At 45.7% G+C, this 26,944-nt stretch overlaps 2 protein-coding genes, 1 long non-coding RNA gene and 1 other non-coding gene across 10 annotated transcripts in view; 2 read left to right on the top strand and 2 right to left on the bottom strand.

Moving 5' to 3' along the window:
* On the top strand, positions 1–13,134 carry Osgep (O-sialoglycoprotein endopeptidase). Of its 4 annotated transcripts, none has more exons than XM_052733372.1 (12): positions 1–242; positions 3,289–3,408; positions 3,546–3,721; positions 5,101–5,196; positions 5,736–5,785; positions 5,930–6,008; positions 6,524–6,589; positions 6,693–6,783; positions 7,012–7,087; positions 7,182–7,280; positions 7,547–7,631; positions 13,025–13,134. In XM_052733372.1, exons 1-11 carry the CDS (start codon positions 128–130, stop codon positions 7,584–7,586), a joined length of 1,008 nt encoding a protein of 335 aa, XP_052589332.1. In that variant the 5' UTR covers positions 1–127; the 3' UTR covers positions 7,587–7,631; positions 13,025–13,134. The 4 variants fall into 4 exon arrangements, with proteins under 4 accessions (XP_052589332.1, XP_052589333.1, XP_052589330.1 ...); XM_052733373.1 differs by lacking the exon at positions 13,025–13,134 and adding an exon at positions 11,500–12,014; XM_052733370.1 differs by lacking the exon at positions 13,025–13,134 and having other exon boundaries at positions 7,547–7,750.
* LOC128108072 (U6 spliceosomal RNA) lies at positions 4,484–4,586 on the bottom strand. Its single transcript, XR_008217289.1, has one exon. It is a non-coding gene; the product is annotated as a U6 spliceosomal RNA (small nuclear RNA).
* Positions 13,039–26,944, top strand: part of Klhl33 (kelch like family member 33) — a 21,887-nt gene continuing 7,981 nt past the window's right edge. For 2 of the 4 annotated variants that reach the window (XM_052733366.1, XM_052733369.1), the window contains exon 1: positions 23,041–26,726. In XM_052733366.1, coding sequence (XP_052589326.1) covers positions 25,994–26,726 — 733 coding nt within the window. In that variant the 5' untranslated portion in view covers positions 23,041–25,993. The other 2 variants (XM_052733367.1, XM_052733368.1) reach the window with 2 other exon arrangements.
* On the bottom strand, positions 20,868–26,234 carry LOC128107481 (uncharacterized). Its single transcript, XR_008217100.1, has 2 exons — positions 26,121–26,234; positions 20,868–23,047 (listed from the first exon to the last, which is right to left on the bottom strand). It is a non-coding gene; the product is annotated as an uncharacterized LOC128107481 (long non-coding RNA).

The raw sequence follows: 26,944 nt of genomic DNA on the forward strand, positions 1-26,944 counted from the left end.
TGGTCCGCCGGGCACCTCGTGACGTCACTTCTGGCGCCTGAAGGTCCCTTCGCTTGGTTCTGGGCTGTTCGTGGTGGTGCCGGTTCCGACTAGTCTTACCACCCGGGATCCCGAGTCTGGGTGCACCATGCCCGCGGTGCTGGGGTTCGAAGGCAGCGCCAACAAGATCGGCGTGGGCGTGGTGCGCGACGGCACGGTGCTGGCGAACCCGCGGCGCACCTACGTCACGGCCCCGGGCACCGGTGAGTGGCTGCGGCCGGGGTCGCCGGCGCCTTGTCCCATTCACAGGGTTTTGTTCAGTGGGGGGTTCTTCCCCGATATTCTGTCCCGCTGCCTGCTTCGGCTTCCCGGGTGTTGGTATCTGCGCCCAGACACCCTTTTACAAAAACTTGATCGCGTTTGGTTGCTAACTCTTTGACGGCCAGAAGTGTCACAGGCACGTGGACATAAGTGGCTTCGTTCAGGGTTTTGTTTTTTGTTTTTTTAATATTTTGAGACAGGGTCTCACTATGTAACCCCGACTGTCCTGGAACTTGCTGTGTAGGCCAGGCCGGTCTCGAACTCAGTCTGCCTATGCCTCCTGAGTGCTGGGAATAAAGGTGTGAGCCACTCCGCCCGGTTGTCTTCAGATTTTATTGAGCACCTTTTATGTGCTAAGCATTCGAAAAATAAGTGTTCCGAGGCTGCTCTGTAGTCGCACATAGAGATTATTTTACACTACCGCATGATACATATAAAAGTTTAGAATGAGAAAGGACAGCAGGGCGGATATCAGAAGTTACTGTATTTTCAATCTGTTGTAGGTGTCGAATGGAAATGAGTATCAGTGGGTTTTGAGAACTATGTGAAAGCACCAGACACTGCACAATTCTCAGTTAAGATTGTTTACAAATTGTATCTTGCCTACCCTCCCTCAAAGCATCTGCACACACATATAAGCTGCATGTAGCTGTAAAGGCTCCCCAAACAAGTGTGGTGTTTCAGGTTACACAGTAGAAGAATATGTGTGCTTAGGACTCCCTCTTTTAGGCACTGGGACTGGGTTACTTAAGTTAAAGGGGAAGCTACTGACACTTGTAGTGCTGTAGTTATTATGTGTTAAGTCCAGCAACATGACCTTGTGCAGTGTAGGCTTCTGTGGGCGCACAGAGAAAGTCACTGAAGAGTAGGAGGTATGTGTATGTTGAATTGACTCTGAAGGTTGTATGTGAACATAGGCATCTCTGAAACCTAAGTAGCCTGTATAGAGGTTGGAAAGAAAGCTGAGTTGTGGTGCAATATGTAATCACAACACTAGAGAGGCTAAGACAAGAGGATTTGAGTTTAAGGCCTCCTGGCTTATGTGTGACCTTGTCTCAAAATTAGGGTCTTGAAACGAGGATTTCTTAAAACCTAGGCAAGTAAATGGATTTTTTTTTTTTTTTTTGCTACATCTTTAAAACATTATTTTGTTGGTTTTTATTTCTAATAGGTCGGTGCAAAAGTAACTGCAGTTTTTGCATTGTTGAAATTTGTAGTTTGAGACTGGAATAAACGTGTAGTCATTCATTATCATTCTCTCCCTCCTTCCCCTCTTGCCTGCCTTTGCCTCCCATGTGCTGGGACTGCAGGCTTGTGCTATTATGCTTAGCTAGGAAAATTCCGCAGGGCCTCATTTTAATGTGCATTTATCACATCTTGGTTTGGTTTGGGGTGAGTTTTTTGTTTTGGGGTTTGTTTTTTTTTTTTGATAGTAACATTACTTGCTGTTTATTTATATTTATACTATGGCAATGATGTTAGACAAAAAGTAAAACTAAAGCTCAAACCTGTAATCCCAGTACGCAGGAGACAGAAGCAAGCAGAGATCTGAGTTTGGGGCCAGCCTGGTCTATAGAGCAAGTCCCAGGCCATCCAGGGCTACATTGTAAGACCCTGTCTCAAAATAAATAGATAATAGAAATAGAATTAAACAATTACTTTGAGTTCAGAATGGGCAGGGGGCAGTGGAGACCGCTTGAAACATAAACAATACGTAACGTTTTGGCCCCAGGAACTGCTAACGGACAGGACCTTGGTTGCTTGAGAGCCCTGAAATGGCTGGCTATTGGAAGCTGACTGTGACCTTGTTATTGTGAGCAGCTGTGGAAGCCAGTCTTACAGCTACAGAAAAATTTGCCAGAGAACTCAGTGTGGACCAGTCAGTGATCATTGGGTATTTGAAGTGAGTTGGAAAGTTTTTTAAAAACGCTCAGTAATTTGCTGCCTCATAAACAGACAAAGCTGAAGTAGCCATTATCTTCAGCTCTCAGCCGTGAACCATATCTCAGTCAGATTATGACAATGACAGAAGGTGGATTGTGTAGGAAAACTGGCCACAACCGGCTTAACGGCGCCAAAGCACTTCCCAAAGCCAGACTTTCACCAAAAAAAGTCCCAAACACTGGTGGTCTGCTGGGGCTCTGGTCCACTATAGATTTCTAAATCCCCGTGAAACCATTGCATCTGGGAAGAGTTCTCAGCAAGTCATTGGGATGCACCAAAACTGCAGTCTGCGTCGGCAAACAGAACAGGCCCGATTCAGAACAGTGTCTGACTGCATGTGGTATAACCAGTGCTTCAGAAGCTAAATGAAGTCAACTGTGGAAGCTTTACCTAATCCACGACACTTGCCTGACATCCCATCAACTGACTACCATCTCTTCAGCATCTTGACAACTTTTTGAAAACATTTCCACACCGAGGAGGGTGCAGAAAGTGCTTTCTGAGAATTTGTTGAAACATAGGTTTGCTTTGGGAATAAACAAACTCAGTTTTTTTGTCTTGGTTTTTTTTTTTTTTTTTTTTTTTTGGTTTTTCGAGACAGGGTTTCTCTGTGTAGCTTTGCGCCTTTCCTGGAACTCACTTTGGAGACCAGGCTGGCCTCGAACTCACAGAGTTGTCTTGGTTTTTATTTGTTTATTTTGTTGTTGTTTGTTCGTTTGTTTGTTTTTGAGGCAAGGTCTTTGTACAAAGCTCTGGTTGTCCTGGAACTCCCTTTGTAGACCAGGCTGGCCTCAGAATCATAGAGATCCACCTGCCTCTGCCTCCTGAGTGCTGGGGTTAAAGGCGTGGGCCACCTTGCCCAACTTACAAATTGGTTTCTTGGTAAAATGTGTTTGTTAAAATGGTTCCCGTTTTTGATTAATAAAAATGTGTTTGAACCTAGTTATAATGATTTACAATTTATAGCCCCATATCACAGTTCCCTTTGCACCAACCTAATACCTACCTTCTTAGGCGGTTCTTGATCTGTATACCTTTCCTTAGGATTCCTTCCAGGTGATACGGCCAGGCACCATCGAGCTGTTATCCTAGACCTACTGCAAGAGGCACTAACAGAAGCTGGACTAACCTCCCAGGACATTGATTGCATTGCTTACACCAAAGGTAAGCCTGGGAGAGTGGTCAGCAAGGGAGGAATATGGGTGGAGCCACAGTCACTACCTGTACACATTCTCAAATCTACTTTCTTCACCTGTTTCTCCTAATTTCTAGGATTCTAATGTCCATTTGTACCCTGTTAGGTCCTGGTATGGGAGCCCCATTGGCTTCTGTAGCTGTCGTTGCCCGTACTGTGGCCCAGTTGTGGAATAAGCCTTTGCTAGGTGTGAACCACTGCATAGGCCATATTGAAATGGGCCGTCTCATCACTGGAGCCATTAGCCCAACTGTTTTGTATGTCAGCGGAGGAAATACTCAGGTACTTAAGAGTAATCTTCGTGTTTCATCATAATTCTGAGGTATTCTACCTGAGTTGGAGGAGCTGCTGAGACAAAACCAGGCTCTTTTGGACCTAAGATAATACAGGAAACAGAACAGAGGTGTAAAGTTGCAAGTTTTAGAAGAGAATTAAAATGCTAGAACTTTATACATGCAACTAGAATTTCCAGTTTAAAAAGGAAGGAATGTGGATTTAACCCTTCAAGATATATACATATACACACACACACATACACATATATGTATATTATACACACACATTTATTTATTTATTTATTTATTTATTTATTTATTTATTTATTTATTACGTATGTGGGTGTTTTGCCTGCATATATTTAGGAGCCCAAGGAAGACAGAAGAGAGCATTAGATCTGAGGAACTGGAGTCATAGACAGTTGTGAGCTACCATGTGAGTGCTGGGAATTGAACCCAGGTCCTTTGGCTGGGATCACAAGCCTGCTGTTTTTGTTGTTTTATGCTGTCTGTGACAGGGTCTCACTGTGGTAGACAGGTTTTCCCTGTATTATTTTGATCTTCCCAACTCCTCCCAAGGGCTGCGATTTCAGGTTCGTGCCACCACATCTGGCGCACTCTTTTCCTATTTTCTCATGGAATGTCGGTGTGGATCGCCACAACAAACTCTATTTTGGCTTTGGCTTTGGTTTGTATTCTTATTTTTTAGGGTTTGTTTTTGGTGTGTCTGTCTGTGTCTGTGTCTGTGTGTGGTTTCTGTTTGTTAGGCTACATAATGCAGGATGTTTGATGAGTTTGTGTAATCTTTGCCCAGGGGCTCTGCTAATCTCTGCATCATTACAATTTTAGTGTGTGTGCTGCAAAGTAAACACTGGTTTGTTGCTTCTTTGAAAAAAAATTTTTTTAATTTGGCAACTCTATACATGTGTGTAATATCTTGGTCATATTTGGGTTTATTTATTTTGTGTGTGTATGATATGTGTGAGATATGGACAAACGAGTGTGTGTGTGTGTGTGTGTGTGTGTGTGTGTGTGTGTGTGTGTGAGTCCACCCTTTTTATGTAGGTTCCAGGGATCAAGCTCAGGTCTCTAGACTCACATGACAAGTGTTTTTGCCTTCTGAGCCATTTTACCAGCTCCTGGTTTGGTTTTCTTGAGATGAGGTCTTGCTGTATGTCTAGGCTGGCCTTAAATTCCACTGTGTAGCCAGACATGGCTGCCTGTCAGCCTCACCAGCAGTAGAATTACAGGTCTAAGCCATTTGTAGACAACTTCCTTCCCTTCTTACTGGAATGTGTATTGTTGGCACTGTGCTACTTTCTTCCACATAGCTAAACACTCCTCTCTATAGACTTGAAGTTTCCTGGGCATTCTCACCCTTCTTAGGTGATTTCCTACTCAGAACATCGTTACCGCATCTTTGGGGAAACTATTGACATTGCTGTGGGGAATTGTCTGGACCGTTTTGCTCGAGTGCTGAAGGTAGGCCATTGAGACTGTGGAGTGCGTAAGATGTGGATCTGGGGAGCCAAAGAAATAAAATGCAGGAAATAGTAAATAGCTCTTGGGCTTCTTGAATATCTAATTTCATTCTCTGCAACTTTCTTTTTTTTTTGGTTTTTTTTTCGAGACAGGGTTTCTCTGTGTAGCTTTGCTGGAACTCACTTGGTAGCCCAGGTTGGCCTCAAACTCACAGAGATCCGCCTGGCTCTGCCTCCCGAGTGCTGGGATTAAAGGCGTGCGCCACTACCGCCTGGCTCTCTGCAACTTTCTTTAACATAGGTAGACATAATTTAACATAGGTAACATAATTAAGCGTTTATGTCTGTATGTTATCTATTACTTGGTACAAGCGTGTTTGTTCCTCTCTATGTATACAGTTTAAAAAAATATATACTGATTGCTTTTCTTCACCTCGATTTGGGGAGGACCCAGAGTGATGGGTATGTTCATGTGTGTAGAAGAATTCATTTTACATGATGCATTCATGCTTCTCTGCCTCTCTTTCCTCCTGCCGGTAGATTTCCAATGACCCGAGTCCGGGCTACAACATTGAGCAGATGGCAAAGCGGTAAGAGGACATAACGTTGAAGAGCACTGGCCGCTCGTGCTTTAGAACTTTCTTTTCATATGTAGTGATGGGGTGTGGGAGGGGGTTTGGAGGGTGAGCAACCAGCTGACCCGATGTTTAGTGCCGTTATTCATTTCTACATAGAGGCAAGAAGCTAGTTGACCTGCCATACACTGTGAAGGGGATGGATGTCTCATTCTCAGGGATTCTGTCCTTCATCGAGGTGAGTGTGAGAGGGTAAGGAGACAGGAGCACATCCCTGCTTTTAAAGTGATGTCTCTACTTTGCTCACTGTTTATTTCCTGCATAAGCATTCACTCATAAGAGGTGCCAGGTAGATTCGTTTAGCAGGTACTGTATCCTTCTTTGTGCCAGGTACTATTCCAATAATAGGGATGCAATGCAGGGCCAAACAATCCCGCCCTACATGGGAAAAAGACTTGAAAACAGCCAGGCGGTGGTGGCGCACGCCTTTAATCCCAGCACTCGGGAGGCAGAGGCAGGCGGATCTCTGTGAGTTCGAGGCCAGCCTGGTCTACAGAGTGAGTTCCAGGACAGGCTCCAAAGCTACACAGAGAAACCTTGTCTTGAAAAAACAAAACAGCACAAAAGGGAAGGAGAAGACGATGTGGGGTGCAGCCCTCCTGTGATCTCAGTTTGTGATGAAGTCAGCAATCCTTCCAAGTGCAGGAATTTTTGTTTTCATGGCAGCCTCACACCGGTACTCATCTTTTGCAGGATGCAGCACAGAGAATGCTGGCCACAGGGGAATGTACTCCCGAGGACCTGTGTTTCTCCTTACAGGTAAAAGAGTGAAAAGCTGGGATGCAAAGCCTGTTCTGGAGTAGAGCTGAACTAAGGTGGGTAGGATGCTGCTCTGATGTCTCCCCTTGTCTGTCTCCCACAGGAGACTGTGTTTGCAATGCTAGTGGAGATCACAGAGCGAGCCATGGCACACTGCGGCTCCAAGGAGGCCCTCATCGTAGGAGGAGTTGGATGTGTGTATCATCGGGCAGTGTGCCTTCCTCCTCGTCCTGACAGTCCTCCCCCCGCCCCCCCCCCCCCCCCCCCCGATGCTCTCCATTACCAGAGATTGGAGGGGTGCCTGTTTCACCTCCTTCCCAATCCTCTTCCCCAGTCTCCTGCAGGAAACTGCCCTGGGAACACAGTTGGTTGCTAGTGAGATGGGCAGCTCTAAGTTCACTGTGGTTCCTGTCCCTTCACAGGTAACACGAGGCTGCAGGAGATGATGGCGGCAATGTGCCAGGAACGGGGGGCCCAGCTCTTCGCAACGGATGAGAGGTGAGCTCCTTTTCTTCGTCTTGAGTTCTTCTCTTCCCATTATTGTGGTTTTTCTTTGTTTAGGCCACAAGATGCCTTCTCTCTTCCTCCCCAGATTCTGCATTGACAATGGAGCCATGATAGCCCAAGCAGGTTGGGAGATGTTTCAGGCTGGACACAGGACCCCTCTCAGAGAGTCTGGAATTACGCAGAGGTGAGTGTCATCCTCCTCTGAGAGAGGAGAGAGTAGGTACAGGAGACAGGCAGAAATCGACAGGTAAGGAAGTCGAAGAGCGTGAGGGTCAAGAAGAACAGATAGTGCTGTGGGTGATGGGTGTGGTGGCGTGCACCTGTAATTCCAGCATGTGGGAGGCCAAGGCAGGAGGGAGGATTTTGATTTTGAGATAAGCCTGGGCTGCAGATGCTGTCTCAGAAAACAGAGTGCTAAGGGGTGGTCACAGGGTCTCCTGTTTTCTGCAGGTACAGGACAGATGAAGTAGAGGTGACGTGGAGGGACTGACAACATCAACAGGAACACAACAGCTTTCCAAGTGCTGACGTGGAAGTGAGTCTGGGTGATGCTACGGACTCCCCTCTTCTTTGGAAAGTGTATGGACTCCATACAAGGCGTAGGGTCCCTGTGGGACCCCAGGATGACTCCGCAATAAAAAAATTATTTTTGTACATTGATAATTGGACTGTTTTTCAGGACCAGTACAGAATTGGCACTGAGAAAATTCTTACTGGTGAGGTCAGTGAACAAGCAGGTGAGCATCAGAGTAGCACTCGGTTGATGGTGCAGATAGTTTTGATGGCTGCTGCTTGGAGGAAGCTGTGGAGGAAGCTGTGGGTGCTCTCCTACCATCCCATTAACAACGGTGTCCTAACTAATAGTATTCTAGTGTCACTCCCTGTGATGACTGCTCTACACCTAATGAATTGTGCTCACATTCACTGAAGTAGATATTCAGGACGCCCCTTAAAAAGGCCTGGAAGTAGATCTGATTCATAACTAAAACTCCTGTCCTTCATAAACTTTATTGATGTACTCCTACAAACACTTCACTGGCCAATTTGGGGGGGCACCCCAGATATACAATGCCTCTGCACCAATACAAGCATCAGAACTACAGATAGCATGCCCTTTATCTTGTATATAGTGCCACACGAGGTCCTGAACTACCAAGCTCCTCTTTTACCCACTAGGAGCCATGTGTCTTTCTGTTGCACGAATCCTAAATGGTCTTATAATAAAAACCCGGAGCCAGATATCAGGGTAAATGCTGAAAGTTCAGAGGAAACAAGCCACAGCCACTTCTCACCCCACCAACTCCTCAGCCAAAAGGGGAAGATCCTGTTGTCGCCTCAAATCCTCAGACTGAATGCCCCTGAGTCCTCAGCTGAAAGGGCACAGAACTCCTGTCTCCTGCTTTATATTTCTTTCTCTGCCCAGCCATATTATTTGCTGTGTCATCCTTTCTAGTGCTGGGACCACTGTGTGGCATGATTCTTAGAAGGTCTTATTAATAAAATCAAACCTGAGGCCAGTTACTGGGGTGAATGCTGGAAGATCAGAGAAGCAGATCTTCTCACACAGCTTCCTCACCTCGCCAGTTCCTCAGGTGATCCTATTTCCTTAGACTGGATGCCTCTCAGCTGAACTGTGCTCAAAAGCCTAAAAGCTTAACCAACTAAATGCTTCTAGTTCCTGGTTTTCACGTCTTATATACCTTTCTGCTTTCTGACATCATTTCCTGGGATTAAAGGCGTGAGTCACCATGCCTGGCTGTTTCCAGTGTGGCTTTAAACTCACAGAGATCTGGATGTATCTCTGCCTCCCAAGTGACAGGATTAAAGGCGTGAGTGCCACCATTTTCTGGCCTCTATATCTAGTGACTGTTCTGTTCTCAGACCCCAGATAAGTTTATTAGGGTGCACAATATTTTGGGGAACACAATACCACCACACCACTGCCTGGTTTTGTTTCTCTTTTAGACTGGACTCATCTCATGTAATCCAGGGTGGCTTGTAGTAGGAAGGTTTCTCCAGTCCCACCCGGCTCTGTGGTCCCTCAGTGCTTATAAAATAATCATTTATGCCAGGCGGTGGTGGCACACACCTTTAATCCCAGCACTTGGGAGACAGAGCCAGGCAGATCTTTGAGTTCCGAGGCCACCCTGGTCTACAGAGCAATATCCAGGACAGGCACCAAAACTACACAGAGAAACCCTATCTCAAAAAAATAATAATATAATAATAATAATCATTCAGAGGTTTATATTAATTATGAACTGTATGGCCATTAGCTCAGTGTTATTACTGAGTAGCTCTTACACTCAAATTAACCCATAATTCTTATCTATGTTTTTTAGCCACATGGCTTGGTACCTTTTCTCAGTTCTGCCTTATTGTCTTGCTTCCTCTGTGTCTGGCTGGCGACTCCTGACTTAGCTCTTTCTCTTCCCAGAATTCTCCTTGTCTGCTTATCCCACCTATACTTCCTGCCTGGCTACTGGCCAGTCAGCATTTTATTTATCAGCCAATCAGAGCAACACATTCACAGCATACAGAACGATATTCCACAGCAGTGGATTTTTTTTTTTTTTTTTTGAGACAGTGTTTTTCTGTGTAGCTTTGCGCCTTTCCTGAAACTCACTCTGTAGCCCAAGCTGGCCTTGAACTCACAAAGATCTGCCTGCCTCTGCCTCCCGAGTGCTGGGAGTAAAGGTGTGCATCACCATGACCCACCTCTTGCAGCACACTGTTCCATATATGTGGTGATATATTTGTAATAGAAGAAATAAAGCTTGCCTGAGGATCAGAAGACAGAGCCAGCCACTAGATTAAACAGAGACCAGGCAGTGGTGGCACACACTTTTAATCCTGGCACTGGGGAGGCAGAGATCTGTCTGGATCTCTGTGAGTTCAAGGCCACCCTGGGCTACATGAGATTGATCCAGTCTAGGAGAGAAACAGAGCCAGACAGTGGTGGCACACACCTTTAACCCCAGTATTTGGGAGGCGCACACGCCATTAATCCCAGCACTAGGAAGGTTGAAATAGGAAGTGAAATGGCTGGGCGGAGAAAGACGTAAGGTGTGAGGAGACAGGAACTAGAGAACCTTTCAGCTGAGGACTCAGGAGCATTCAGCCTGAGGATTCGTAGAGACAGGATCTTCTCTTTTCGGCTGAGGAGTTGACAAGGTGAGAAGTGGCTGTGGCTTGTTTCCTCTGATCTTTTAGCTTTAACTCTGATATCTGGCTCCAGGTTTTCATTTTAAGACCATGTGGGATTTGTGCAACACATACCTCAGTCTCATCCCATTCTTTTTCCATAATCTGGTTATTCCATTTATTATTATGCTGAATTCATCCCTTTGCCAGGGACCTGCTGCCCCTTGATCTTACTTCTTTCTATATTATAGTTTTCCTTCCTTGGTTAAATTCCAATAATAAACACCTTGTTGCTGATGCTTCATCTCCCTTTGCCATTCAAAACAAAACAAAACAAAACAAAACAGGATCTCATCAGGCTCAGGCTGGCCTTGAACAAGCTAGCAGAGGATGACCTGATCTGCCTCTGCCTCCCAAGCATGGGCTTATAGGTGTACCCCACCACACCCCATTTACACAGTGTTAGGAACTGAACCCAGAGGTCTGCCAACTGAGCTGAATCCTACTACATAATCATTCTACTTATGTCATACACATCACCTACTTTATACCTATATCTGTGTAACTGAAAGGACAAGCGAAATAGCCATGCTGACTACTCTAACCAATTGATCACAGTGAAACCAAAGGGAGTCCTTCCTGCCACTCAGCAACATTACCTTCCTGACCCTCTCACTCACTGTCTTTAATAACTCCTTATTTTTTGATCCTCAAATCCCCAATATCTCTCTCCCTGTACTCATTATTACCTTAGTTACTTTTCAACTATTTTTTATTGTATATATTTTAACAATTTTAAGTACTTTAATAAGTTAAATAAGTTACTCTATTGCTGTGAAAAGACAGTATATCATAACCAAAAGAAAGCATTTAATTGTTGTTCTCTGTTTCTAAGGGTAATAAAGTCCATGACCATCACAGCAGGGAGCACTAACTAATCTACAAGTTAGAGGCAGAGAGAGAGTAAGTGAAAATAGTGTGGGGGTTTGTAACCTCAGAGCCCATCCCCAGTCACACACCTCCCAATCCTTTCCACACAGTTCCACCAAGTAGGGACCAAGCATTCAAATATATGAGCCTGTGGGGGCCGTTCTCATTCAAACCACACCTTGGTTCTTTAAAGTAGAAGCAAAGAGAACACATTTACCAAGTTCCCAGCATCATACTGAATACTTTCTAGCATTTTCACTTACATACTCTGATTTTTGTCCTGTTAACACAAACCAGAGGTTTCTCAACCAGGTCTGATTTTGTCCTAGGAAGACAAAATGAAGATGCTACTAAAGAGAAGCCAAGGAGGGGCTGGAGAGATGGCTCAGTGGTTAAGAGCACTGGCAGAGGACTTGTTCGATTTCCGGCACCAGGTGGCAGCTCACAATTGTCTGTAACTTCAGTTGCAGGAGATCTGATGCTTCCTGGCCTCAGGCACCAGGCACACATGTGCACAGACATGAGGCAAAACACCCAGGACACATGAAATAAATAAATCCAAAAAAGAGAAGCCAAGGATGCTAGGAAATACCCTACAGTGTATAGCAAAGCCCTATAAATGAGGCTGTATGCAAAAATGTCATTGGTGTCAAGGTTGAAAAACTGCTCCAAACAGCCCATATTCCTGCTCCTGGATGAGAAGTAGGTCTTGCCGTCTGGCAGAAAAATGTGGTTTGGTTTTAGTTTTGGTTTTTTAAAAACTCTATTGCTGTAGGATATCTTTCTGTATGCTGTGATTATGTGTTGCTCTGATTGGTTGATAAATAAAGCTGCATTGGCCTCACTCAGGGCAGAATAAGGTTAGGCGGTACATTCAAACTAAAGACAAGATGAAGAAGGGTGAGTTGGGAGAGACACCAACCCGCCGCCAAAGGAGCAACAAGATGCCAGCAGACCGGTAACACCATGGCCACGTGGCAACATATTAGGAATGGGTTAATTTAAGATGAAAGAGCTAGCAAGAAGCTGAAGCCATACGCCATAGTTTGTAAATAATATAAGCCTCTGAGCGATTATTTTATAAGCGGCTGCGGGACTGCGGGTGAGAGAGATTCGTCTGGACTGCTGGGCAAGGCAGGACCAGAGAAACTTCCCACTGCACTGTATGGAGTACCCATATACAGTTGCTTGACTTGGGCGGTTCTGAGCTATGTCCTAATTGCTTAACAGCCATCCAGCCGGTGTCACTGAGTGTGAGTGAATTGACAAGACAAGTGTACTTCACAGTGCAATTTAAAAGAGTGGTCTCCAGTTTCTTTCTGAATCCTCTATTGAAATCTGTTCTGTGGCTGAGGATGGCGCCTGGGGTGTAAAATGCTTGCTTAGTACAAAGCCCTCCAGTAGTGATGTACACCTGGAACCCCAGTACTCTGCAGGTAGAGGCAGGAAGATGAGTATTTAAAGGTCATCTAGGCATATAATGAGTTCAAGGCTAGCCTGGGCTACATGAGACTCTATTTAAAAAAAGAAAGAAAAAAAAAACCACTCAGGATAGAGAGGCAGATGGATCTGTGAGTTCAAGGCCAGTCAGGTCTACAGAGCTAGTTTCAGGATAGCCAGGACTACACAGAGAAACCTTGTCTCCAAAAACAAAACAAAACAAAAAATAAAATTATCCCAACAGATTTGTTCTTCCCAGGGTCATTAATGACTTGGTCACAGATAAGGGTAGATTCTGGTTCATGTCTGAGTCTGTCTGAAGCATTTGACACTTGCTCTTTGAAATGGTTTTTGACTGTGTGGTCTGCTCTCTAGCTGAGCGTTCTTTGTCTCCTTTGCTGTTTCTCATTTCAGAGTCTTAGCTCGGAATGAGCTGCCTTCTCCCTTCAGTCTCTCGAGTGCTGGCGTGTGCCACCATGCCTGTCCATTTCTGCCGTCCTGACTTCTTAGAATTCAGTCCTCAGACTGTTGACACAGGTGTGTGGGGTGATTTTGTACAGTTTTACACCAGGAAATCCATTTGAATACAGTTGACTCCCTTATAGTTCCAGCCTAGTCTCTCCTCCCAAATACCAAGCTGCCCTTTCGCATCTCTACTTGGGTGCTCACGAGACAACTGGTCTTAGTTAGGGTCTCTAGTGCTGTGATAAAACACCATGACCAAAATCTGCTTGAGGAAGAAAGGGTTTATTTGATCTTACCGTTTGTGGTCCATCATCTAAGGGAGTCAGAGCAGGAACCTGCAGGCACTGGAACCGAGGCCATGGAGTTCTGCTTACTGGCTTGCTCCTTCTGGCTTGCTCCTTCTGGCTTGCTCCGCCTGTTTTCTTATAGCACCCAGGACCATCAGCCCAATGGTGGCCCTGCCCACAGTCCCACATCAGTCATCAATGAAGAAAATGTACCATAGGCTTGCCCGTAGGCCAATCTGATGGGGGCATTTTTTCAACTGAGGTTGCCTTTTCCCGCACTCAAGCTTGTGTCAAGTTGACATAAAACTGGCCAGCACACACTTCAAATTTAAGGTATCCAAAACTGAACTTATATTTTCCCCAGCTTACTCCTTCAGTTCTTTTTAGCTCAGTGATAGCTACCCTTCTGGTTCATGTCAAAAGCAGGCCTTGGCATTTTCTGATAGGCGTGTTTGTCCTTCACTTCCAGTTAATCAAATCCACTTGGATTTACTTTCAACATTTAACCAAAATCCTATTCCTCCTTCCTTCTAAGCTGAACCAAGGCAGTGGCTTATCTTCACAATGTCTCAATTCCTTCCTCTCTTTCGATCTTTTGCATTTTAGGTCTCTGGCCATAACCTTTGGATTTTTATGTCCAGCTCACTCTTTGCAGCTTCTCAGAACAGGGCTGCTCACAAAAAGGTCATAAAGGTCATTGAGCCCATTTTTTCTTGAATGTCAGTAGATAGGGGATTAGCATAGTCCTGTGAAGATTAGAGAGATGACAAGCAGTCTTCCTGTCCACCTTTGCGGGGTGGGGAGGAGGGGGCCCTGAGAAAGTGTAAGGCCTGAAGGTTTCTCAAGTGGGAGTAGGGCAATGAATGCTTTGTAAAGTGTCGACCCACCCCAGCCACAAGGCGAAGTCTGCAGATGGAAGGAAACGCTGAGGATCTGAATGGGGGAGTCTGGGGCTTGGGGCATTGGAGCACAAGAGCAGTGCGAACAGCACATCTCATTTTTATTACTAGAGCGAGAAATGCATAAAGTGATGGTTATAGTTAGTTTAACACATACAAATGCAGTGAGGGAACATACCTGGTGTTCTGTTTTCTGAATATTACTTTTGATCACATGAGAGAGTCAAGAATACTCCCAGGCCTTTGCCTTTCCCACAGAGATACTGTGGACATGCCAGGGCTTCCCTTCATGTCCTTGCTTTCAAATATGCTCATTTCTCATAGTTTCTGCAGTTCTTTCTAGAAGGACACCGTGTGGGAAGAACATTCTGCAATCTGCCCCAGTTACACAGGTCCCCACAAAGTGTCTTTCTGTGTTAGGCTTGTTTGGTAGTTTTCTGTGCATGATATTGGGATTGAGCTCAGGGTCTTGCTTGCACCATGCAAGCACTCTGCCCCTGAGCTGTCTCCTTTGCCCTTGGCCTCTCAAGTGCTAGAATTGTGAGCATGTACCACTATGTCTGACACTAATGGTGCCACACCACCACTGCTGCCTCCTATTAAATCACTAACTTCTCTTACATCTTTTCCTCCAAAACGGAAAGGGTCTCATAGGCTTCCTACCTCCATCATCCCTGAGCCAGTACATGTCCACTGATTGTAGGCCCTGCTCTGACTGAGCATCACTCGAGGCTGCTAGTGTTAACTATCCTGCTCCAAAGAGAAAAATGATCTGAACTGGCTGTGGTGGTGCTAATCTGTAAGTTCAGCACTTGGGAGGCAGAGGCAAAATAATCAAGTTCCAAGCCAGTTTGGGATACTGTCTAAGGGTTTCTATTGCTGCAATGAAACGCCATGAACAAAAAGCAAGTTGGGTGGGAAAGGGTTTGTTTGGCTCACACTTCCACAATGTAGTCGGTCCATCATTGAAGGAAGTCAATACAGAAACTTAAGCAGGGCAGGAATCTGAAGGCAGGAGCTGATGCAGAGGCCATGGAGGGGTGCTGTTTACTGACATCTTCTACTTGATTTGCTCAGCCTGCCTTCTTATAGAAACCAGGACCCAGGGATGGCACCACACACTTGGACCGGGCCATCCCACATCAATCACTAATTAAGAAAATGCTCTACAGCATTGGTTCTCAACCTTCCTAATGCTGCAACCCTTTAATACAGTTCCTCATGTAGTGACATCCAACCATAAAGTTATTTTCCTTGCTACATTATAACTAATTTTGCAGAAGCAGAAATTATAAATGTAATTTTGGAACTGCTACTCCTTTGAGCATCCTTGCCCTGACCACTCACTGCTTTGCTAATTTTTCTCTGACCTTAACAACTGCTCATTTTCTCCCCACTATCCCTGTTTTTCACTGTTTTGGATTTTTGTTTTATTTTGAGACAGGCCTCACTATGATCCCTCTGCCTTGGCCTCCTGAGTGATGGGGTTGTAGACGTGTACCAGCATACTAGAATTTCTAACCTTTTTGAGTTCCTCTGGTCCAGTTGCTAGCTTTAGTTGTACATTGCTGCTTCTCTTCCTGATTATGTCCCCACAGATTATGAAACTCATGTTCTTGGTGGAGGTCCCTACAAAATCCAACAGGGCAGGATGCTAGCTGGGGGTTGGGGGAGGTGGTCAGCACCACTGTGGCCTGTGGGAAGGATGTATGATGTGGAGAACAGTAGGCTCTTCTCCACTCATCAGGAGTTTTAGAGACACCAGGTTGAGGTGCCTCTCCATTCTGTAGCATTGCAAGGGGAGCTAGGAACTTATTCTTAGGGCTGCAGTCTTCCCACAGAGCCACCCTCTCAGAGAACTCTGCTGCCTGCCTTTTATTGTTACCTTTTCCTCCACTTCCCTCACCAAATTTGAGGAAGCTGGTTTACTTCTGCAGCATGGATATAAAACTCAAAGCCTATAAGAAAGCAGTCTTTTAGTATTAAAGAATAAAGTGAAGTGAGTGTGGACCGCAGCATACGGGAAATCACCTGCCATGTCTGAGGGCAGTTACTCACTTCTAGCTGAGTGTGTCATGTAGGGTCATGATGACACGGTCCCTGTACCTTAAATGTTGGTCTATTTTGAACAGTTGTAAATACTGTGCAGTTGTGGTGGTTTGAACTAGAATGTCCCCCGTAGGCTCAGATGTTTGAATACTTGGTCTCCAGTTAGTGGCGCTGTTTGGGTAGTTTCAGGAGCTGTGGCCTTGCTGAAGGAGGTATGTCACCGGGGTCGTGCCTTGAGATTTCAAAGCCATGCACCGTTCTCAGTTCGCTCTTTATTTCCTGCTAGTAGTTCAAGACGTGAGCTGTCAGCTGTTCCTGCTGCCATGCCTGCCGTCTGCTGCCACAGTTCCTTGCCCTGGTGGACTCTTATCCCTTTGGAACCATAAGCTCAAAATAAACTCCTCTATAAGCTGCTTTGGTCATGGTGTTTGTTGCAGCATTAGAAAAGTAACAGGCAGGGTTGTGTGGTGATATTTTATTCGTGCTCTAACAAATAAAGCTTGCTTGGGGATCAGAGGAAAAAAGCCAGCCACTATATTAAATACAGAGTGGTAACACATGCCTTTAATCCCAGCATTCGGAGGCAAAGATTCATTTGGATCTCTGTGAGTTCAAGGCCACACTTCGAACAGAGTCAGGCATGGTGGCACATGCCTTTAATCCCAGCACTAGTTAACCATAGAGGTCTGGAGGTCTATACAGACAGACAGGAAGTAATAGAGCTGGGGGGAGAGAGGAAGTAAGATGATAGGGTACAGAAAGGTACATAGGCGAGAGTATACGGGAAGTAGCTCCCTTGGGCTGAGGATTTCCTAGCAGTAAGAACTTGTGGCTTGCCTTGTTCTATTCCTCTGATCTCTCAGTTTTCACCCCAATATGTGGCTCCAGGTTTTTTATTAAAAAGACTGTTCATGTTACAGGGTTGATTTTGTTGTTTGTTTGCTTTGTTTTTCTCCTGGAGACTGCTGAGGAGAATGTGCTTCATGTCTGTCTCCAGGGTCTAGCAGCTGATGTCAGTGCCTGCTGACTGCTCTGGGCTCTTGTCATCTCAGACCTGCCATTTCTGTCTACTTTCATGTGATCCTCTCTGTTTCTTAATATCTTATCTCTGCCTTCACCTGCCTCACATAAATGCAACTGAGACTGAATTTACAGCCAAACCTCAATTCAGGGTAAGCTCAAATGAGACTCTCTTAAAAATGTATTTTTATTTTTTAGCATATATGTGCATACCTGAGTATGTATATGTGCACATGTGTGTACAGGTGTTGGAAGTGGCCAGAAGAGGGTGCTAGATCCCCTGGAACTAGAGTTACAGGTAGTTCTGAGTCACACAATTTGGGGTCTGGCAACTGAACTAGGATCTTCTACAAGATCAACAGATACTTGACTGCTGAGTCCTCTCCATCCCCATCATCTTGAGACGATCACATTAACAAGTTGATTGTCTTGGTTACTCTTCTACTGCTGTGATTAGACACCTTCTAGATAAGGCAACTTCTAGAAGAAAGCATTTATTAGGGACTTACAGTTACAGAGGGTTAGACTCTATGACCATCATGGCAGGCAGCATGGCGGCAGGCAGGCAGGCAGCATGGCGGCAGGCAGGCATGGTGCCAGAGCAGAAACTGAGAATGTGCATCCTGATCTTCAAGCAGGAAGCGCACACACACACACACACACACACACAGAGGGAGAGAGAGAGAGAGAGAGAGAGAGAGAGAGAGAGAGAGAGAGAGAGACTGGGAATGATGTAGGTGTTTGAAACCTCAAAGCCCACCCTTAGAGGCACACCTCCAAGAAGGCCACCACTCCTTATCCTTTATAAAACAGTTCTACCCACTATGACCTATGACCATTCAAACAGATGACCTATGGAGGCCATTCTCACTCAAACCACCACAGTGCCCTTTCTAAAATGGAGTCACACTCGCAGGTTCTGGGTGGACATGTCTTGAGAATCACGATTTAAATAACAGTGAACTTTGCTAGGGCTTTGCTCTGCGCTGCCTCCTCTGTGGAGTGTATCCCGTCATCCAGCCTCAGCCACCACGCCTTCCTAGACTCTGCCAGACTAGTCACTGAATTCACTGTGTTATGGTGGGTCAGCAAAGTGTGACTCTGTGTGAGTTGCTTCACTTTCCACAGATCTGTTTCCCCTCATTTTTTATATTTATTTATTTTATTAAATATGTATGAATATTTTGTCTGAATGTATGTCTGTGCATACCTGGTGCCTGAGGAGGCCAGAAGAGGGTGTTGGATCCCCTGGAACTGGAATTACAGATGGTTGTGAGCCACCATGTGGTTTCTGGGAACCAAACCTCTGGAAGAGGACTCAACAACCTCTGAGCTGTCTTTCCAGCCACCCTTTTTTAAGAGACTTATTTTATTTTTTTGGTTTTTCAAGACAGGGTTTCTCTGTGTAGCTTTGCACCTTTCCTGAAACTCACTTGGTAGCCCAGGCTGGCCTCGAACTCACAGAGATCCGCCTGGCTCTGCCTCCCGAGTGCTGGGATTAAAGGCGTGCGCCACCACCGCCCGGCTGAGACTTATTTTTAATTGTGTATGTGTGTATGTGTGTGTGTGTGTGGAGGGGGTATGTGCACATGAGTGCAGATGCCCACAGAAGCCACAAGAGGGAATGGATTCCCTGGAGCTAGAATTAGAGGTGGTTGTGAGCCACTAACCTGGGTGCTGAGAACTTAATCTGAGTGCTCTCCTAATGGCTGAAACATTTCTCTAGGCCGTTGTTTGCTTATTTTTTAGCTGAGATGATGGTCCCTGCCCCTCCTATCAATAGCACTTTTGTTTGTTTAGTTGGTTGATTGTGTGTGTGTTTTGTTTGTTTGTTTTGGAAGGCATCTTTCTATATAGCTCTGACTTGCCTGGAACTGGCCATATACATCAGGCTGGCCTCAAATTCACGGAGACCCACCCGCCTCCACCTCTTGAGTGCTGGGATTAATGGCATGTGCCACCATGACTGGCAATAATTATTTTAATGAAGAGAAATTTCAGGCCTTAGAACAGAGCTTAAAAATAGTACATTATCAATCAACACCTGCTATTGTTATCAGTACCTGTACTATCAAGCATCTCTCCTACTGTACTGAAATTCCTCAAGGGCATCTATGTCTCCTCTGTAATTTCTATAGTGTCTGGCACTGAATAACGAGTGAGTGGGCATATGGGGACAGGGCAGCTAAGTTATCTTAAAATACAACAGTCAGCACAGAGACATGTTTGAAAATGTCACCAGGCTAGTGACTCTTCTGTCCAGCAACAGCAGGTCTCCCACAAAGGAGGAGAATCTTGTCCTGGTCATTTGAGAGTGGTCACCCACTTTGATTTCCTGAGAAGCATGTTGCTCTTCTGAGTTAGTACAACCCATGTAAAACAGAACTTCTCTCCATAAAGGGCATCATTTGCTGATCTGTCACTGCAGTAACTATATTTTATTACTCACACTGTACTTGTTAGCATGGCCTGGGTTCTGAAATAGGAGGGAAGGAAGGTGGGCGAGGGGTGGACACTTGATTTAAAGGAAGAGGGACCACTGGAAGCCTCCATCAGGTACTAGGTATGCTGACTCACGCCAGCCTCTGCCCTCCTCCCCAAGGTTGCTGCCTCTCCAAGGCATCTGAGGAGTATTGGAAGCCTTTAAAATTAGCACTGCATCAGCTCTAGGTCCACCAGAATGTTTTCCAGCGTGGTCCCATAAGTCATTTGTGAAGTTGCCTTCGAGTGGACCCGTGTTCTAGATAGATGGTTTACTCCAGAGAGTTATAAAAGATGTTCACTGCTGAACTGAAGGCTGGTATCACTCTTACCTGTCCAGACCACCCTCAGGAACCCATCACCATCTACCCCTGCCAAGCTCTGTCCTGCATGCTACACCTCATGGAATTCTTGCTACCAGAGTTGTGAAATCTTTCTGGGAGACAAATTCCTCACGGCCTTTTTCTTCTTCCAGCATAAGATTCCAGGGGAGAAATTCCAGTTCCCTGCAGTGCCTAGTTTCCCAGTCTGATAGTCAAGTGGGAAGGGTGTATTGTCTCTTCAGAGCGTCTTCATCCCTGCCAGGTGGGTTACACAAATGGAAATGTGGACTTTCCTCTCCATAATTGCAAAAGTGAAAATGACCTCATAGTTCCCACATTGTAAACTCTTCACACGTGAGTCACCAACCGCAGTCTCAGAAGTTGATTTCTGTACTAAGTGTAACTGTGACTTAAGCCTATCAGAACTAGAGTTCTATGCTAATTCCTGAGGGGAGGAGAAGACCATGCTGGGGAGTCAAGTCTCGCTCAGAGCCCAGGCAAGAGCTGCTGTCTGCGATGAGATTTCCCTGGATGTGCTGAGCTTGGGCAATGCAATAGCAACTCTCTCCTACCCCGAATCTGAAGATTGATGTGGCTCTGTCTCCACCCATAGTAGCCAAAACTATGCTGACGAATAGCACTTCCCAGTTATAATACACTTTCAAAACACGGCATTCTTCATTGTAGCAACTCTCTGGCAGATGTTCACACAGAAGGAAAACCACAGCAATAGTCCAAAGAAAAAGTGGGACTTGTGATATTTTAGTTCTTGTCTTTAGTTTTACATGAAATCAAGACATTTTTAATATTTTATTATGTCTACAGTGTTCTGCCTGCACGCCAGAAGAGGGCACCAGATCTCATTATAGATGGTTGTGAGCCACCATGTGGCTGCTGGGAATTGAACTCAGGACCTCTGGAAGAGCAGCCAGTGTTCTTAACCTCTGAGCCATTTCTCCAGCCCCTAGATTTATATTTTTTTTATTTATTAGTGAGATTAAACATCTTTTCATAAGCAAGTAAAGTGCACATTCTATCTTTTGCCCAATATTCTAGAGATATTTGTCTTTTGCTAATAGCTTTTTGTGTCTTAAATTTATTTTGCAGTTTTATGCTGTAAATATTTTCTCAGATTACTATTTACCATGTTTTAAAGGAGGCTTTTCTTAAACACAATTTAGAATTGTTACTACATAGGCAGTCAGTTGATTCATTTTTTCTCTTTATGTTTGAATGTTTGGAATTTGCTTAGGAGGGCATTCCTCTGGTAGCACATGGTATGCACATGTTCTAAATATTGACCACCACTATTTTTCTGGTCTTTTTTAAGGCTTTACATTATATTGGGAGAAAAATAGTGGCTTTTAATTCATCTAGAGCGACTCTGCATAAAGGGAGTGTCCTGTACCTCAGCTGCCCAGGGGCAGCCACTGATCGTTGTGACAGTCAAGGGCTGGTAATATTTCAATTAATTGGATAGAGCAGGTCTAGAATTTTATTTCAGTGTAAGATAAGGTTTTTTTTGTTTGTTTGTTTGTTTGTTTTTCAAACCACCAGTTAGCATCCAAATACATTTATTGAAGAATCTATTCTGGCCCCGGGCTCTTAATTTTTCACACTGAGTTCTTTGTATCTGAATGAACCTCAGGGCCTTTGCATGTATCTAAATGAATCTTGGGGCCTTCTAGTCTATTGGTTTATGTATCTCTGGTCCCAGAAACCTCCACTTCTAAGTAAGCATAGGACAACTGTGCAAGATGTATGCAGCAGTCTACATTTCAGCACTGTTTAAAATTGGAAACCATATTAAATATTTAGTGAGAGGGTATTGATTTAAGCCACTAAGTGAAATGGTACTAGCTATACACATTGAGCTGGAAGTAGTGCCATGGCATGTGATTGGTTGGGGAGCAGACAACTAAATCGTTACTTATCCAACTTGGAAAATGTGCACATAGCACATATATTCATGAGTATTATCTTTCCATCTAAATTTGGTTTTCAAATTCCAAACCAAATTCAGGTGGTAATAATGAGTTCAGGTATAGACACAGATTATCTGAATCTATTTGGTTCTTGAGTTTTCCATAATGAGCTGTGTGTGTGTCTGGTTTGTACAAGAGACAACAGTATTATTGCCCAAACTCTATCCAAATCTATTTTCTGTAATGATAAATGTGAAGGGTACATGTTTGTTTAGGGATATGTACAGAAGGTAAATTTTAAATAATTCTTACCCCTACTGATGAGCATTCAGGAATTTAAATCTATTTTCTAATGTTTGTGCAGTGAATATGTGTCTAGACTTTGAACTCTGGTTAAAATAGGAACCCATAAGTGAAATTTACAGTGTAGCAAGCCTCCCTTTACAAAATGTTTTTAATTCTGTTGCTAACTTGGGACACGGTCCTGCTAAGCCATGTTAGGAGTGGGTGGGGAGAAGCAAGAACAATTGGGGTAAAGCACAGATACACTCCACACAGGAGGGCAGTGCTGAGTCTAGATAAGATAGTTCATGACTTCCCTCGGTCCAGGCAAGCAGAGTCAAGGTGGCTTTTCTGGTAGGAACTGCTGATTTACAACTTAAAGACAGGACAACCCACGAGGAGAGCTGTGGTCACTCACCAGGTGTGGGGTCCATCTGGTAGTTTCTGCTGCTGGATGATGTTTAGGCAGTTAACAGGACAGTGCCTGTCCCGGATCTTGCTCTGTAGACCAGGCTGGCCTCGAACTCAGAGATCAATGAACAATGTTAAGTGAAAACTACAGCCTCCAACCTCAGGACTTCACATTCTCTGATATGGATTTGGGTTTGACATTTGAAGAATTTTTAAATTGAGGAATCTGACAGGGAACATGAGCTTCTGCACCACAAGAGCACGCCTTCTCGCTGTCAGTTGAGACTCCTTCTCACTGGGGAGACACAAACATGATTAAAGGCGTTTTGTTGTTGTTGTTTGAGACAGAGTCTGGGTCTGTAGCCCAGGCTAGCCAGTAACTCATGTCAATCCTCCTGCGTCAGCCTCCCAAGTGCGGAGATTACCCTAAGGTCATATTGTAGCACACACACACACACACCATGGTAACATTTCCATCCACATTTCCCAGCACTCAGGAGGCAGAGCCAGGTGGATCTCTGTGAGTTCCAGGCCAGCCTGGTCTACAGAGTGAGATCCAGGACAGGCACCAAAACTACACAGAGAAATCCTGTCTCGAAAAAACAAAACAAAACAAAAAAAACAAAACAACAACAAAAAAAAGAACACTGAGTATGTCATGGGGCTTCTCATAGCACAGTGGTATAGATCCGTGCACAAGCACAGTAGTGAAGGGGTGGGTTTCTTCTATGCACAGCTGTAGAAGCAGTCAGTCTCCCTGGCTCTCCAGCGGCCACCAGCCTGTTAACTTCTGTTATTATGCTAATTGGGTTGTATTTTTGTTTGTTTTTGAAATAGGGTCCACTACATAGCCCAACATCCACTTTGATTTACTACAAGGTGATTCTGTGAGAATAACCATGCCTAAGAATTGGAAATTTCTTGCTCAAAATGACTTATGTGTTATTTAATCATGTAAAATAAAATACAGAAGAAGTAAACATCTTTCAGAATTTGAAATATAGCAAGCCTTGCTAGACTGGGGCATTAAGTCCATGCTTTGTCTTTAAATATGTGGTGTATTAAAATGTGTTCTCCGGCCGGGTGGTGGTGGCGCACGCCTTTAGTCCCAGCACTCGGGAGGCAGAGCCAGGCGGATCTCTGTGACTTCAAGGCCAGCCTGGGCTACTAAGTGAGTTCCAGGAAAGGTGCAAAGCTACACAGAGAAACCCTGTCTCAAAAACAAACAAACAAACAAACAAAAGGTTTGTTGCCTTGTTTTGGAAAGAGGGTCTGCTGTGTATCCCAGAGTGCACTTTGACTCTTACATTTTAAGATCTTAAACTTTCAATCTTCAACTTTCAGCCACCATTCAGGTTTAGGGAAAACCATATAGGGAAGTTGAGCCTCTTGTTTACATTTCTAATCCTACCTGAGTATATTTAAACAGACCCTGGAGAAGGGGCAAAGAGTTCAGACCAAAGATCTAGCTGGTTGTGGTCATCAGCCTTTGGTGACAGATGGGGGAAAGCTGACAGGCAACCAGCTCCTGTAACCCAGGCTCTAGGCCCTCCATGGCTGCTGACCCCATCCTTTCTAAGGCAGACTTCAGTCCCACAGTGGAGTGTGAGGAAAACATCACCTGGTGCTTAGGAGGCAGCTCTGAGTGCGTGACCTGGGGGAGAATTCAGAGCTTTCCTCAATGGACAGCCTGCTGAAGCCATCCTTGAAGTCATTGGTCCACCTGGACCTACAGCCTCACTGCTCTGTTCCCCTCTGGTTTGTTAGGAGGCACACCCAACACTCTGATAGAAACCTCCTCTTGGGGCTGGAGAGATGGTTCAGTGGTTAAGAGCAGTGGCTGCTCTTCCAGAGGACCTGGGTTCAATTCCCAGCACCCACATGGCAGCTCACAACTGTCTGTAACTTCAGTTCCAGGGGATCCAACACCCTCACCTAGGCAATACATGCAGACAAAACACCAATGTACATAAAATTAAATTAAAATAAAAAAAAAACTGGTAACATTTAAAAAAACTCTCTGGCCGGGCGGTGGTGGCGCACGCCGTTAGTCCCAGCACTCAGGAGGCAGAGCCAGGCGGATCTCTGTGAGTTCGAGGCCAGCCTGGGCTACCAAGTGAGTCCCAGGAAAGGCGCAAAGCTACACAGAGAAACCCTGTCTCGAAAAAAACAAAACAAAACAAAACAAAAAAAAACTCTCTGAAGAAACTCCGAGTAAATCCTAACTAATGAGCTCCAATTCTGTGAGAGCATGGCCCAGGGGGTAGGGAATGACAAGACCCATTAGAATACAGTTTCCGGGCTGCGCTGATGTTACATGCCTGTAATCCCTTCGCTCAGGAGGCTGCTACAGCAGGGTTGGGACTCCAGGGAAGTGGGGGCTACATAGACGACATTATCTACTAAAACCAGTTTTTAAAAACATACAGCTTTGATTTGCATCTTCAGTTTGGTTTTCACTGAAGCAGTTCGGCTGCTATGGAGGTGTTTGCTTAACCCTCTAGGGGGTTATGGAGGTACAGCAATTATAATCCACCAAGCATGGCAAAGTCAGGCAGAGGTTAAGGAATTTTTTCCCCCCAAATCCCACAGCTATTAAGGAGGAAGGCAGGCCAAACGTCAAGTGTTGTATAGTCTAGATTTTCAGACCCCTTCGCTAGCTCCCTGTCACCTCCAGCCATGAAAGTCCTTCTGGCCTGGCTCAGGCCACCCAACGTCTGCATTCTCCCCGCCTTGCAATTTCCTTCACTCAGCACCCTCTTATGACCTACAGGTGAAAGGGGAGCGGGAAGTCATCCCAGGACTTGGCCCAGAGGATTGGGTGTCAGCTTCCAGCACTGGGAGATGAGAGTTTAGTCCCCGGGCTAGCTAAAATTAGCCAAGTGGGGCCGCTGCTGGGATCTGTACACAGCAGTCCTAAGCAGAGTGGGAACTCAAGTGAGGGCGCAGAAGCCTGGTGTCTCCTGCCCCGGGACTGAAGGAGAGCAAGTGGAAAGGAGGGGTTGACCCTGCCCTAGATGGCTGCAGGTGTTGGCGGTTTGTTGCACTTGGAGACCCCTAGAGTTAGCTCCCTCATAGCCCACTGTTCCAAAGTTAGTGTGTGCCCTTGGGGTGCAGTGAGGGGCTGACAGCTCTGTGAATTGAGGACGGTTCTGCTTTTCTGGGCGCAGCTCAGGCATCCTTCTCTCATGCCTGGTCACCTGCAGCCATCTCACAAGCCTGAGCCGTGAGCTTTTTGCAGATGGCAAGTCTTTCCTCAGACTTGGAGCATGTCTCTCTTCCTGTCCGGAAGGACGGTCTTGAACTCCCTTTACCTGCCCGAAGAACCTCCTCCCGGTCTCCCTCTCCCTGTGAGGATCCCGGCTTACTTTACTTTTCTCTGGCAGAGCCTGACCCCAGTCCCTTGGTTTCAGGAAACCTTCCCTTTCCAGCTTCATCCCTGGAGACCGGGAAGGAGCAGGATGGCAGCGACGACTCGGCAGAACCTGAGATGCTGTGCAGCGTGGAACACCCCAGCCAGTTCTTCGCTGAAGCGCAGAGGCTGCGGGAGCAGAAGCTGCTGCTGGATGAAGAGGTGTCAGTAGGGGGACAGGTATACGGGGTGCATCGGGTGATCTTGGCAGCAATTAGCAGCCTCTTCCAAGGCAGGCTGCTGGACGGTGGAGGTCAGCAGCCTCGCTTCAGCCTCGACGTGACCCGGAGGGGCTGGGAGGCTGCGCTGACCTTTGCGTATGAGGGGGTGCTGGGCCCCGCCACGCAGGACGAAGTGCTGGCTGCTGCAGAGGCGCTGGGAGCGCCCCGGGTGAAGAACGCGGCCCAGCTGAGGCCAGAAGGGCTTGGCAAAGCCAGGGAAGATGAAGAGAAGCTCAGCCAGGCAGAGGAGCTGAGGGAGAGCCTGCACAGCATTGAGCGTCTGTATCGAGAGGGCATCGGGTGCGACCTGGAGCTGGAAGCAGAGGGCTACCGCCTGCGGGGTGAGGGCCGGTAGGGCAACTGCTAAGAATGCACGTCGCAGGGTTTTATTTAGTTTGCGGTGCGAGGGGTGGAACCCAAGTCCTCACTTCCACTCTGCCACTGGGTCACACCCCCCAGCCCTGTGTAAGAGTTTCGGATCATTGCTCCCGCAAGAATGTCCTTTTTGGTATTTTTCCAGCGCCGCCAAGAGATGCACATGCGCAGTTGAATTGTTTTC

The sequence above is a fragment of the Peromyscus californicus genome, unplaced genomic scaffold (genome assembly GCF_007827085.1).
Source record: "Peromyscus californicus insignis strain IS unplaced genomic scaffold, ASM782708v3 Scaffold_12__1_contigs__length_115047231, whole genome shotgun sequence".
NCBI lineage: Eukaryota > Metazoa > Chordata > Mammalia > Rodentia > Cricetidae > Peromyscus > Peromyscus californicus.

What these genes read in the sequence shown, in the direction of transcription:
- Osgep (XM_052733372.1), top strand. Translation starts at nt 128, where the DNA reads ATGCCCGCGGTGCTGGGGTTCGAAGGCAGCGCCAACAAGATCGGCGTG. An exon ending in TCAGCGGAGGAAATACTCAG is followed by an intron (nt 3,722 to 5,100) that starts GTACTTAAGAGT and finishes CACCCTTCTTAG; the next exon opens with GTGATTTCCTACTCAGAACA. An exon ending in ACCTGTGTTTCTCCTTACAG is followed by an intron (nt 6,590 to 6,692) that starts GTAAAAGAGTGA and finishes TGTCTCCCACAG; the next exon opens with GAGACTGTGTTTGCAATGCT.